Source organism: Plectropomus leopardus, chromosome 22 (assembly GCF_026936395.1).
Source record: "Plectropomus leopardus strain MGB_pleo_1.0 chromosome 22, ASM2693639v1, whole genome shotgun sequence".
NCBI classification, from domain to species: Eukaryota; Metazoa; Chordata; class Actinopteri; order Perciformes; family Serranidae; genus Plectropomus; species Plectropomus leopardus.
Genome location: NC_142197.1, coordinates 10706074 through 10719102, shown reverse-complemented (window position 1 = coordinate 10719102; position 13029 = coordinate 10706074). Strand labels below are relative to the sequence as shown.

The following is a 13029-nucleotide window of genomic DNA, read 5'->3' as shown; positions in this document are numbered from 1 at the left end:
GCTTAAATTACTGGGTCAGTGTACTTGGGTGAGAAAGATAATTCAGCTCCCGGACAAAAAAAAAAAACTCCCATACAATAAACACTGAAGGAAATCTAACCTTTGACCTGACGTTTGGCACACAGAAGAAATTTCACCTGGTTGCAGTCTGCAATCCTCACCGCTAAATGCCACAAAATCCTACACATTTCTCCTTTTAAGTAATCAAAACTCACTACATCTTGATCAGCTACAACAGCGAAATGCTGCTGACACACAGATGCATCAGCAGTGAAAATCTAATGAGGTATATGATGTATCAATCAAATTTTTGTTTTGCAGAACAGGTACTTTTTTGATACATTATGCACATTTTGCTGGTAAGACTTATTTTTATAATTGAGTATTTTAACGTTGGGTTGGTCAGTTGCTACAGAAGATTTATTTTGTCAGTGCAAAAAAGGGCCTCTGCTCACACACCCACACACACACACACACCCACACCCACACCCACACCCACCCACACACACACACACACACACACACATTCATAGAAAGCAGATTATAAACTGCACATGCGAACACATTGTATAAATATAGTATGTTTCAAATCCCTGCAATGCTGCAAAATGACACACGTGATTCTTACAGCTGCAAAGGCTGCACATATGGAAAGTGTGTGCTGCCAGAAGCACAATAAAGCCTGCTCTCATGCTTCCCGTTTCAAATCAATGTTGTATTGCAAGTTAATACTCAGGCGAGACAGTACAACACAACACATGCCACTAAACACACAGACCTGAGCTCACATCAGACTACAGTACCAGCAGGTTAGCACTCATGGCAGAGTGAGCAGGAAACGTCAGCGCACCATAATTATATTCTGGGTGGAACGCACGGAGGCCGCCGCGCTCATCCGTCTTCAGTACTGACGTATGGAAAGATGAGAGGAAAGAGAGAGAGAGAGGTAGCATCTAGGGCTTGTCTCCGCCTCGTCAGTCACATTGACACCTGGAACTGCTCAATCTCCTTACCTGGTGGAGGACGGAGTGGCAGGGAGGCTGCGTGTGTGTGTGTGAGAGAGAGGGACCGTTGGACAGAGAGGATGACAGCACGCTTGACAAAATGGATGAAAGGAATGAGGGCGAGAGAAGTTGATATGCAGAAAGGAAGCGTGTGTGACAGACTCACAGGCTGGAGGAAAGTGAAGTTGTTTACAATAACTGCTTTACATAAATAAATACACATGCATATATTACGTTATCAGTCATTTCATATGGTGATTCTCTTTTTTTTTTTTCACTGTGTCCTCTCACAAATAATCCCCTTTGAGCACCTTTCCCACAGCGTGTGTAACTTCTTTTTGGTTCCCTTATCAGTATTTGACTTAAATCCAGCCGCACATAGCCTACTGGTTGTCAGATTATCTCTCACCAGAACAAGGGCTCCTGCAAAATGCAAATAGGGAACATTTAGATTCACAACAATGAAGCAGAAACATTTTGAGCGGAGACGGTCGGCTGCAGAACGACTCCTAAGAAGTTCTCTGTTTTTCCAGGCAGGTCTATTTTTTCGCGCAGGAAAAAAAAAAGCTCACCTGCAAGCTGAGTGTCAGAGCAGAAGACTTTATTTCTCTATTCATTATTCATACACTCATGCAAGCTCTATTTTAGAAGTTGCAGACCCAGCTATATCCCCGCTAAAGATACTTTCTCCTCAAGCTTATGTGCTGCCATGTGTGATGAAAATGAGAAGTGAGCCTCCTGTGCGGTAAGAGGAAGAAGACGGGATTTTGCTGCACACAAATCTGTTTTTCTGCAGATTTAAGGCTGCGTACACGCAAAACTCTGGACTAGAACAGGAAGTAAGCAGATGTACACACTGATACGCATTTCTGCTTTAAAAACAGCAGGTTTTTAGCCAAGAATACACACATACATTAGGTAGGTATGTAGAAGCTGCATTTCCTCCCCCGGTAAAGTCTTTTAACTTGTTCTTGAAACTTCTGCAAACGCACAGATTTCTGTTTAGACAAAAAAGTTTGTTGTTTCTCTGAAGTCCCCTCCCCCTCTGGGGAGAATCATGCTGATGTTTCTCTGCAGCTCTCTGCATATGGCAGCAGCCTGAGTGTCCTGATTTTATGCTCACTGACTCCAGTCTTATCACCGTATCCAATAAGAGGGGAGAAAAAGTCTTATCTTAATCTGGGTAATAACATGCCTTGCTGTTATCACACTGTCAACTAGTGTGTAAACCTGGCTCCAATTCAGAAGGATACTTCAGGAAAATCTGCTAATGCTTAAAGCTTGAGTGTGGGGCTTTTGCATCGAAATGACAGTCCATTACATTCAAGCCTTTGCCAAACAAGTTCACACAATGCTGATTAGGCCTATCATCATAACTATTTCTGCTAGATGATGTACTGTCTCATAAATAATTCAGATAATTGATATTATTATCATTTTGAGACTATTTTACTCCACTGGTATAATGATATTATTATTGCATAGAACAAATTAAACAAAATCCAAGTAAAATGCAAGATTACAAAAACTAAACCGGGAATGAACCAGGGTGACATGAGAAATGCTAGGGGAAGGAAAACAGTTGTGTATTGCGATACTTTTGGGAAATATTGCGATATACAATATATATCATGAGATTTTGAAAAATCTCTTCTAAATTAATGCAAAGTACTAAAGTAAAAGAACTACAGTCACAATAAAGTTAAACAAAAAAGCTACTGCCATATGACAAAGTTATATAAAATACTGTTATAATTAAGTTTAATAAAATTCTTTTCAAATGAATTAAAATAAAGTACTGTCATAAGTGAGATAAATGTAGTAGACTCATGTTATAATTAAATAATCAAAGCAGAACACATGGCACTTTGATTTTCAAGGGCTACACTAATACCGCCACGCTTTTAAACATGAGGATTCATTCACTGATAGCTCGAGATCAACTGACACGCTTGAGTTCATTTAACACACAGATTTGCAGGTCACACTGGTGCTTCGTGGTCACAAAATATGACTGAAAAGTTGCAATTGGAGCTCTGAAGATACAAAAACACACACCTCACCTGCTCACACTACTGCCACTACCACACATTAGACTCACTGTTACCGCAGCACCGTTAAACATGAAGAGTCTTAAGTCTTTGCATGCAAGTCCTGAGTCAAGACTGAAGAGTCATTAACTTTGAGTTTCGAGTCCTAAACAAATCAAAATGCAGCAGATTAATATTATATTATCTTTACAAAAATCATAAACGCTTTTTTAAAAATTGTACTTATTTGTTGGAAGTCTGTAATATTTCGATGAGGATTTCAAATGTATCTATGGTTTCATCTTTTTCAAACTGGTGCTCAGTAACGCCACGTTGGTTCTTTATGGTTCTCTCTTGCAACTTGACTGCATGCTGTCAGATTGAAGTGGATGATTTCAGTAATTAAGTGTCAGCTTGTTGGAAATTAATAGCGATAACAGTAGTTGATTCAGGAAATAAAGGGAAATTAACTGATTCGTGACATACTGTTAAAATCACACTTTTTCAAGTATTTTCAAGTGAAAAGTCAAGTACAAATGAAGTCACGAGTCACTGGTGTTAAAGTCCAAGTCTAGTTGTAAGTTATTTTTGATTCTGTCAAGTCTACAGTTAAATCAAATTTGTGCCTTGTGACTCAAGTTCAAGTCACGAGACTCGAGTCCAGACCTGTTGGTTTCAGACACCAACAGGTGAGACAAAGTAATGGTATTTGATGACTTCCAGACCAGGCTGGAAGAGCCTATACTGCAAAGCCAGACTTATATTTAATGCGTGCATGACACCATCCGCATAGAAACATTACAGCGAGTCATAGACTGACAGGAATGATTTAACTCAAGGCCATCATGTTAAAGGAGTAAAGACACAAAACAAAAAGACAGAGACAAAGAAAGTAAGAAAAGGGGTAACTCAGCTTTTTTACCACTAAAACTGCAACACAGAAATGAGATAGCTATAAAAAAAGAAACAGATCAATACAGATTCCTACCTTCCCTTTGTGTTTCACATTATTGTTTTATTACACCAGCTACCTCCCACACTAACACGCATACACGCAACTATTCACACATATACTAGGAGCACACATTGGGTCTAAAAGGCGTAGAGGCGTTTGTATTAGCTGCATGACTGTCCCCTCATGTCTGTGTGTGTGCTGGGTGTGTGTTTGTGTCACTATTGGCTGTCAACTTTCTTGTTTTTTCACATTTTCTCCTCTGAAGATTTTGCTGAAATAAATAATCGCTTTTGATCTTTTTTTCACTCTTGTACACTGTGGTTTTGTCAGCTGTTCTGTACACTTTTTTTTTTTACCTTGTTTCACTGTCTGTCAGTGTCTAGACAGACAAGACAAGCAGACAGAACAGAGCAGGTAGACAGATGAACTGGCCCTGCACACACTTGGTAGCAGAGTGAGAGAGGTCATACAGAGAAAAAAAAAGGGTCAACTTCTTACCACTAACCCAGGCAGCCTGGAGAAGAGGTCAGAGCTCACCACGGATGCAGCAGCAACCTCACTCTGCGTTTTCTCCTCCTTTCTGCAGCGATGACCTTTCTCCAGAATCGTCTATTGGGGAGGAAGGGAAGGGAGGAGAGGGGGAGCAGCAGAGTGAGGTCGAGTCACAACCACAGCCCGAGCAACAGCAGCAAGAGACACAGCCACAGACTCAACCGCCACAGCCCCAATCTGAGCCCCAACCACAGCCCGAAACCAAACCTGAGCCAGAACCCGAACCCGAACCCGAACCCACTCCGGAACCCGAGCCACAAGTGGAGCCTCCGAGCGAGGAAGCGCCACAGGACGCCCCTAAACCACCTTCGCCTTGCGGAGAGGAGCAGACAGTGGTGGAGCAAGAGAAGGAAACGCTGGAAGAAGTTGTGGAGGCGAAGACAAAGCAAGAGGGAGATGAGGCACAGGCCGAGCAGGGCGAGGCAGCACAGGAGGAAGAGGAGGAGGAAGGGGGAGGAGCTAAAGGAGGTGGGGCAGGGAGAAGAGCCAGCCTGCATCACACAGCCTCGCCCTTGAGGGTGCAGCGCAACGGGGCCGGCTCGCACTCCGCCACCTCCGACTATGAGCTCTCGCTTGACCTCAAAAATAAGCAGGTAGGGTTGTGTTGGGGACGGGGGAGGGGGTGAGGGGTTGGTGTGTTGTTTGGGTGAGGGGAGGAGCTTGGCTTATGTGTATTGTGCGTCTTGTGGTCTGACATGTTTGTGATGTTTCTGTCTGAGGAGGAAGATTTGTGGTCTCGGGATAAAAGCCGCTGTTTCATTCTTACTTTTCAATTCTTCGTCGTTTGTCGGATTGTTGGCACTTTTAGACTTTCCAAACTAATGATGAGCTTTTTTTTCTTCATTGTCATAAACCATCATTGTCATTTCCATGCCATCGTCTCATCAACATCCTCACACGGTTTCGTCTTTCACCAAATTTGGACTGTGAATGTGTTCTTTTGGTCTCTGGAGATATTTTACTGCTGTGTTGTTGAGTTTTTAGGGTTTTATACACTGTATTATATCAGCAACTATGCGTACACACATCGGGGTAAAATAAAGACAATGCGCACACAAGTTGTATCTGCATGAATGAAAAGCCTTTTGACTTCTCTGCTGCTATATGAGATCCTCTGGATGATGAAAAAGCCCCCATTTCCATGGAGAATAAAAAGCATGTGACCGTTATCTGTTCTCATCTTCCTGCGGTTAAACCGATTTTGTCCGAGACCGACGTGTCTATGAACTGTGTTTTAACATGCGTTTCCATGTTCTCATGTTTGTGTTCTTATCACCGTGTTCATCAGGGGCTTGGAAATCATTACATAACCATCTCCATTTCAAGAACCATCAAACATTCGCCATTCATAATCATCCATCTAACCGACATTCTCCAGTCCATGGATCTGCAACCAGGTAAGGCGGCAAGTTTGGGTGTAACTCCCAGTGTGCTCCTGAACATTTTTCTGTATCTTAGATGTTTAGCTAGGTGAATAATATCATTAGAGCTTAATTGTTGTTATAAATAATATTTCAAAGGGGCACTTTGTTGATTTTACACATGAAGTTAAGTTCACTCGTCTTAAATAGTACCACGTCACAGCCGTGACACAGCTGCAGTGTCTTCTGTGGCCTTACGGTGTTTTAAGACCCTGATGATGTCATAATGACATCATCAGGGTTATCTCAGCCTAGGCTTCAGTTGCAATGTGGGAAATGTAGGATCCAGTGTTTTGGCCTCCTGATGTATATTAGGGACTACGAGTTTGAATATCTTGGCCTGTCCTGCTTCAGTTTAGACCATTCTTTTTTGATCTGTCTTGCATATGTCCCCCAGCTTTGTGTAAGTGCAAAACTAGACTGTTGCAGTTCCTCTTTAAGTCCTTTCCAAGCAGAAATGCCAAGCTTTGCTAACTCCAGCTTTTTGATTTTATGGATTTGCAGCTTTTCTCTCTTTTATAACTTTCTGAATTGATTAGTTTTGGATTATGGACCATTGGTTGGGCAAAACAACTCATTTGAGAACGTCAACTTGAGGTCTAAGAAATTGCAATGGGTCTTTTGCAGTATTTTCAGACATTTGCTAAGCCAAACAGTGCTCGTTATTGATACTTTGCTAAACATGTTCTACAAAATAATAATAATAATAATAATAATAATAATAATAATAATAATAATAATAATAATGAAATAAATTTGGAACTGTTCATGATTAAAATGAGCTTGAAATTGTGTCTAAACTGTGAGATTCCCAGCCTTACAAGCAATTTGAATGGTGTCATCATGATAATCAGAGTAAATTCACAGTGCTTAAAGGCAGGGAGTAGGAAAGGGGCCATTGGCCAACCCCTGGTCCACATTTATTTGAAGTCTATTAATTTTAAGATCACTTAATTCGTGGAATTTTTGTTTTCAGCTTTAGATAATGAGACTGCCTCATCTCCCTAAAATGTATTTTTGTCAAATTGTCTACTAAAAAAAACACCCAGAACAATGTCCAATAAACGGCTTTAACTCATTATAGAATATGTGTATTTGCACCAAACTTCAGATGGAGCTCAAAAACACCCAAATCCAACTTTTCACATTGACAAAACAAAAATCTCCTGGTTGACTATAAAGATATTCAACAAAAGAAGCAAACAACGGCAACAAAAAAAGTTTGTTAAATATGGAAAGCAAACAAAATAGGTAATGTATGATGCTGACTTTGTCCAGGTGTGTCTCTGTTTATATAAAGTCGCAGCCATAACTATTGGGCATCATGCATGTTTTTGTCAGATTTTATAATGGTTATGCATTAATTGGCTTCTTTATGAGGCACGAAGGTTGCTGATCTCCTCCCTTAAGTGCTGACTTCAGTTACTGTCCCTGTAATTGTGGTGTGAAACATTCGACTGCACTTAAACAACCCACAACAATCGGTAAACACAGTCGCTCTTTTTAACCGTTTCTCAGCCTCAGGGCGCCATCCACAGACTATGAAGATAAATTTATTCAGAGGTGACTCTGTCTGCCTCATTTGGATTGTGTTCTTTTGTGTCAATGTTTGTTTAGATTCAGTGGGCGAGAAGAAAATATACCAAATTGCAAGATGAGTTCCCAAAGCATTATGATCAATGTTTACTAAAAATCTGTCTTCCAAGCGACTGGCAGCTGAAGCAAATGCATTTGTGAGCGAGATGGTTGCTTTCTTTCACTCTGTCAGCTCCGTTTTCACTCAGTTTTGACTTCATTTCCTCACTCAGCGCTTATTCGAGGCTAAAGCTTCTTTTAACCTCGGCTACTAACCTGTGTCTTGCTCTCACCTCCATTCTCACTCTTTTAATCTCACATCTCATCCTCTATGTCCCTGTCAACAATGCTGGGGATTCGTGATCAGCTAGATTGATCTTCTGCCTGCACAGCTGGGGGTGCAGGGGCTTGATGCATCTACAGATCAATGTCAGTGTAATTGAATCCGCAGGGCGATAGCTTGATTGCAGGGGAGGAACCTCATGACGAAGTATTTAAACGTTAACACTTCAACCTGGGTGTTCAACCTCTTGTTAAAGCTATTTTCTTTTTTTCAAACTGGTTTAAGTATAGAATCTCACTGAATTTTAAATGCTGGTAAATTAACGTTATTTTTAAACCATGGGCAGTTTTGTACACATGCATTTCTGTGAGTTTTCCTTCTTTTTTATTGAGATAAATGACCAAGCGCAAATTCCTTGCACCATATAAATAGCACAAAACAAGCACACACTATGATTTACAGAAGAAAATGCAACAACTTTAATAAAGACTGAAATATCGTTATTATAATCATGATTTTATAAGGCTATTATTAGAATTAATAGGAAAATAACTGGAGTCATATATTTCTGGAGTCATTTTTTTCATTTCAGTCGACTGCTTTAGCAACTGACTAGAAATTGAGCATGCAATGGATGTCATCTCTCTCTCTCCCTGACAGATATAACTACCTGTTCTGAGTGAGGGCCTCACTGTTATGACACATGCACTTTTCATCGATCATATCAAATTCCTCCAAATGTTAAATCCTGCCTGCCTTTCCTGTTTTATTCAAAAATACGTCACAATACTGAAACTCGACACTTTAAAAATGCTGTTTCATCTCGACTTTATCGATTAATTTCACCTTCTGACTCACTAGCAATAATGAGGAAGAAGTTGGGGGTAGCTTATTACTGCGAAAATTAGCAGTCCACAAACCGACCAGTTCAATGTTTGTTAATCTGAACATCAACTAGAAAGTTAAAGTTGATGTACAAAATAATTTTACATAAAAATAGCCTAAATGGCATCTTACACACTGTAACAAAGTGCTGTAAAAAATACTACCAAACTCAAACGGTCAGGAATCATTTTTCCAAACTGCAGTAAAACACCATAAATCTCTATGCTTGAGCCAAATAACAGTAATAACAACTGTTTGATTTAACATCATTATGCAGGGTTTCATTTTAACTAACTGAGGAGAAGCAGCTACATGCAACCATCACCAATAACCATATTATCTGTAGGTTAGCTACAGCATTACACTGTAAACATCACATTCTGCTGCAAAATACTGCAAATTTAACAGTAATATACTGTTAAAGTAAATGACTGTAATGACAACATAAAGTTATGGTAGGATGCTGTAGTTAACCATAATGCTGGAAGAAATTTGTTATTAAATTACTTTTAAAATATCTTTAAATGACCCCACGTTTCTCCGACTTGTTTGCTGCCTTCACTGCCATTTGATCTGAGTCTATTTAAACTCTTTCAGCCAAAGTCTTTCCTGCTTGTACAGCACTGACAAATTTACTTAAAAGTTGTTCATCAAACAGAGAGATCTTGGAGAAGTAAGTGATGCAGGTTGAGTCGTCGCCGACTTCAAAGCCTTTTGTTTCACGGGGTGATGAAGTGAGAGGTGATGAGAGACCCGACTTTAAACGACTGCCCCTGCTCTGTAATTGCTGCTAATCTCTGCTTGAGTAATTAAGTAGCCCATAAATCAAAAGGCATTTATCTCCATAAAGTGAAACATTCAGCAGTGAAAAGTTTGATGGCCTGTGTTCACTCATAATTACACTTAAATGCGCAAGTGGCATGCAAGAAATGTCAAACAGGGGCTAGTTCAATGTGTTTAGTAGCTTGTCTTAAAAGTGCTGATGCAAAAAGTGCACGGATAAGCAAATGGGATGACACTGTTCAATAGCTTGCTGCTAATGACACTCTATTTTTTTTGGGTGTTTGACTGAGAGGAGTCAGTATAATCCTTTTCTTCCATTCAGTCCTTTTCTCTGCGTCAGAATTAGTCATTCAGTAACCACTCATCTTTTTTCAGTGCTGACTTTGGTCAAGGATGTCTCATCTTAACGCATCACCCTCCTCTGATGACATCAAGTCTTTTTATTGTCATCCTCATTTTGTAATACAGTCAGCGTTAGTTGTGTCCCAGTTCTGCTGTTATATAATCATCTCATTAATCATGCAGATGTTTCTGTGCTGTAAGACAGTGTGCATGAGCATGAAGGCTAATAATCGTGGCTTTGCATTTTCCCCCTCATTCCTGCAGCATGTGAGATCTGATAAACGGCTGTTTTACTTATCCACATCAGTGTTTTCTCGCACATCTAAAAGTGAAATTCCTGAATTGTGGTGCTGGTAAATTTATAGCTAAAATCATAATTTAACAGAGAGGGCTGTTTTTAATGTTACAAAGAATGCAATTTGCTGACAATTTTACCTCTATTTTAAAGAGAAGCATATTTAAGTTGAGGCACAAAGCCACTCGCTTATGGTTAGTTAAAGATTATGTTTGGGCACAATTCTGACTGAAATACAGTGATGTCTCGGTAAAAAAAAAAATACTGCAGGAAAAACGATGAGTTGCTAACATGCACCCATTTTTTGGTTGCCAAAAAGCTGCTGGATAAAATAAGCAAGATATCAAGTGTTGATTAGTGAACTAAAGTGAGTCGGTGGATTTTTTTACATTTTAGACAGAATCCAGCTAAGCTAATTTAAACATGCTGCTGGGTTTAGCTTTATATTTATATTGGCCTGAGAGAAGAAATGAGCAAATTTCCCAAAATGTTGAGAAATTAATTTCATTCAATAGCAATTTGTTGCTGATTGCCTCAGTGACAAAGAACTAGTTCACCAAAAATTAGTATTTTAAATAATTTTAAGTATTTAATAAAAACCCTGTCTCATAACCTACTCACTGTGACTGCTACTGTGAATAGGGTAACATTCAAATGCTGAAAAATATCAAATCCTAAATTTTGCAGGTTAACACGCTTCTCAAAATTCCAAGCTTGCCCTTTATAAATTTAGTTTAATAAGTACAAATGTCAAGAGTAAAATGTGTCTGTCATGCAGTTTAAAGATTACTCAGCAGGATGGATGACGTAATGCCAAGTTAACTTAAGAAATTCTACTATAAAACTCCAAAAGAGGGAGAACATAATAATCATTGCACAATACTCTAAATAGCTAAATCTTCCTCTCAAAAACTGTACATTGTATTGTAGTTTCTGCAGACCTTTTGTTTTGAGACACATTTTCATTTGAAGCACAAACATGTCCAGACGAAAGCACATTTGTTTCTGGGCATTAATATTTCATATACAGGCAGAAAAAGTCCCATGTTTCAAGCCGAGACGTCCACCACCTCTATCTGATGCTCAGAATCAGCTTTAGCTCCTGCACACATTTCTATTAACCCTTTCAAACCTGGATCTACAACACTTTTCCTATGCTGCATTCATATTCCTTTCACAAGTATTAAAACCATTAAATCAAGAGCAAAGGCAATGAGCAACTTGACAAGAAATGTCCTGCTAATAGCAAGAAATGAGTAGCTTTAAAAATGTACTTTCTTAAATATCCCGATAACTATATATCATAATTATACATTTTAAAATTATATCACAGAATGACGATATTGTTTCGGTCATTTTTATTGTTTATTTCGGTTTATTTTATATTTTCCTGCTTTTGTTTTTTTTTCATTTGTATGATTTTTTCTCAGCTCATTTAGGTAATATTCATTCTTTCTTTTTATTTTATTATTTTTTTCTTTCTTCTGTTTGGGTCATTCATTCTGGTATTGCCCATTGCCTTTTCCCCATGTTTTTTAAACAAAACAAGCTTCAGGCTTCAAAGGGTTAAACCACCATTTTGTGTGGACACACAGCCTATTTTCCTTTTTTTTTTGTTTTAGAAATATACTGTACATACTCCCTAATTTTATGCAATTGCACAATCACAGTTTTCCATCCTTTACAAAAGAATTACACCTTTCCCTCTCAGTATATGTAGAACAGCACGCTGCAGCGTCGTACCACTTTGCACTAGTTTGTCTTCCACCTCCCCCCTCTCCTCGTTCAAAGGGGAACACGAGGTCAGCATGGTGCTGATCTGCCCGTCAAAATCGATTTAGAGACCCTGGTGGAACAGAGCAGTGCCATCACCGTGCTCTCAAACCACTGCGCCTCCGGAATAATCTCTCTCCATCAGCGCTTAGTGAAGTGATCAGAGGTAGAACTGACAGTCGGCTAATAGGGGGGATTTTCAGCGGTGCCACTCTTGGCGCAGTCATCTGTCTCGCCACCTCATTCTATATATCTCACCTTCTCAGCACCCCGAGTCACTTGTTTTCTTGTTCTGTCTGTGGTCTGTTCATCCATCTTTTTGCTATTTATTTGTCCTCCCCTTTTGTACATGTAGATCTGTGAACAACAGTTAAGTCCCAACTGGTGATATACAGGCATCTCCTTTTCATGCTGTGATTATTGTGGCCAGTCTGTATTAATATGATATTCATCAGGCTTTATAAAATCAACATTAAGGCCCTTCCTCCACCCCAGAGGCCAACTGTGGGCGAGTGTATCTATAATGTTTCTCGAAACCATAAACTTACAGTGAATGATCATCCAAATCTGAATCTCCCTTCGGCTGTATGGAGCTTTATAGTGACTTTCAGCTCATTGTTTAGCAGCTTTTATTTACTTTCAACCCCCACCTGGACTGCAAACGTCAATCCTCCTGAAAGAGCATTCACACCACCACTGAAGTGACTGTCTAGACGGGTTCTTCTTATTTCGCCGATCTGAAAGCATCTAGCAGTAAAGGAGCAGCCAAACTTTTAGGAAGTAAATGTACAGGGTTGGTTACAGTATGCCCATGAGTAAACACTACAGCTCCTCAATACCCAAGAAATTCCTGTGCTCTCGTGCCTCGCTTTTCAACTGCTGGACAAAAGTGAAGGCAAAGTAGGATTACGAACCGGAGCAGAGTGTGCTGCTCACGTTCCAAGACAACGCCTTCTGCTCACATGAGTTGCAAAAGTAGATAAATGTATTTATTCACTGCCTTTTTATTTAGCAACCTGCTGTTTACTCAAGTATTATCAAAAAAAGTTGAAGGGGTTTGACAAACCTGCATACACACGCTAATTTTGGTGGGAAAAAGGGTGATATAGCATTGTTTTAAGCCGTAGCTGT

At 39.6% G+C, this 13029-nt stretch overlaps 1 protein-coding gene across 1 annotated transcript in view; it reads left to right on the top strand.

The window, feature by feature from the left end:
* Positions 1-13029, top strand: part of LOC121961330 (IQ motif and SEC7 domain-containing protein 3-like) — a 126038-nt gene that overhangs the window by 58534 nt on the left and 54475 nt on the right. The window contains 1 exon segment of the mRNA XM_088072630.1: positions 4576-5134. Coding sequence (XP_087928756.1) covers positions 4576-5134 — 559 coding nt within the window.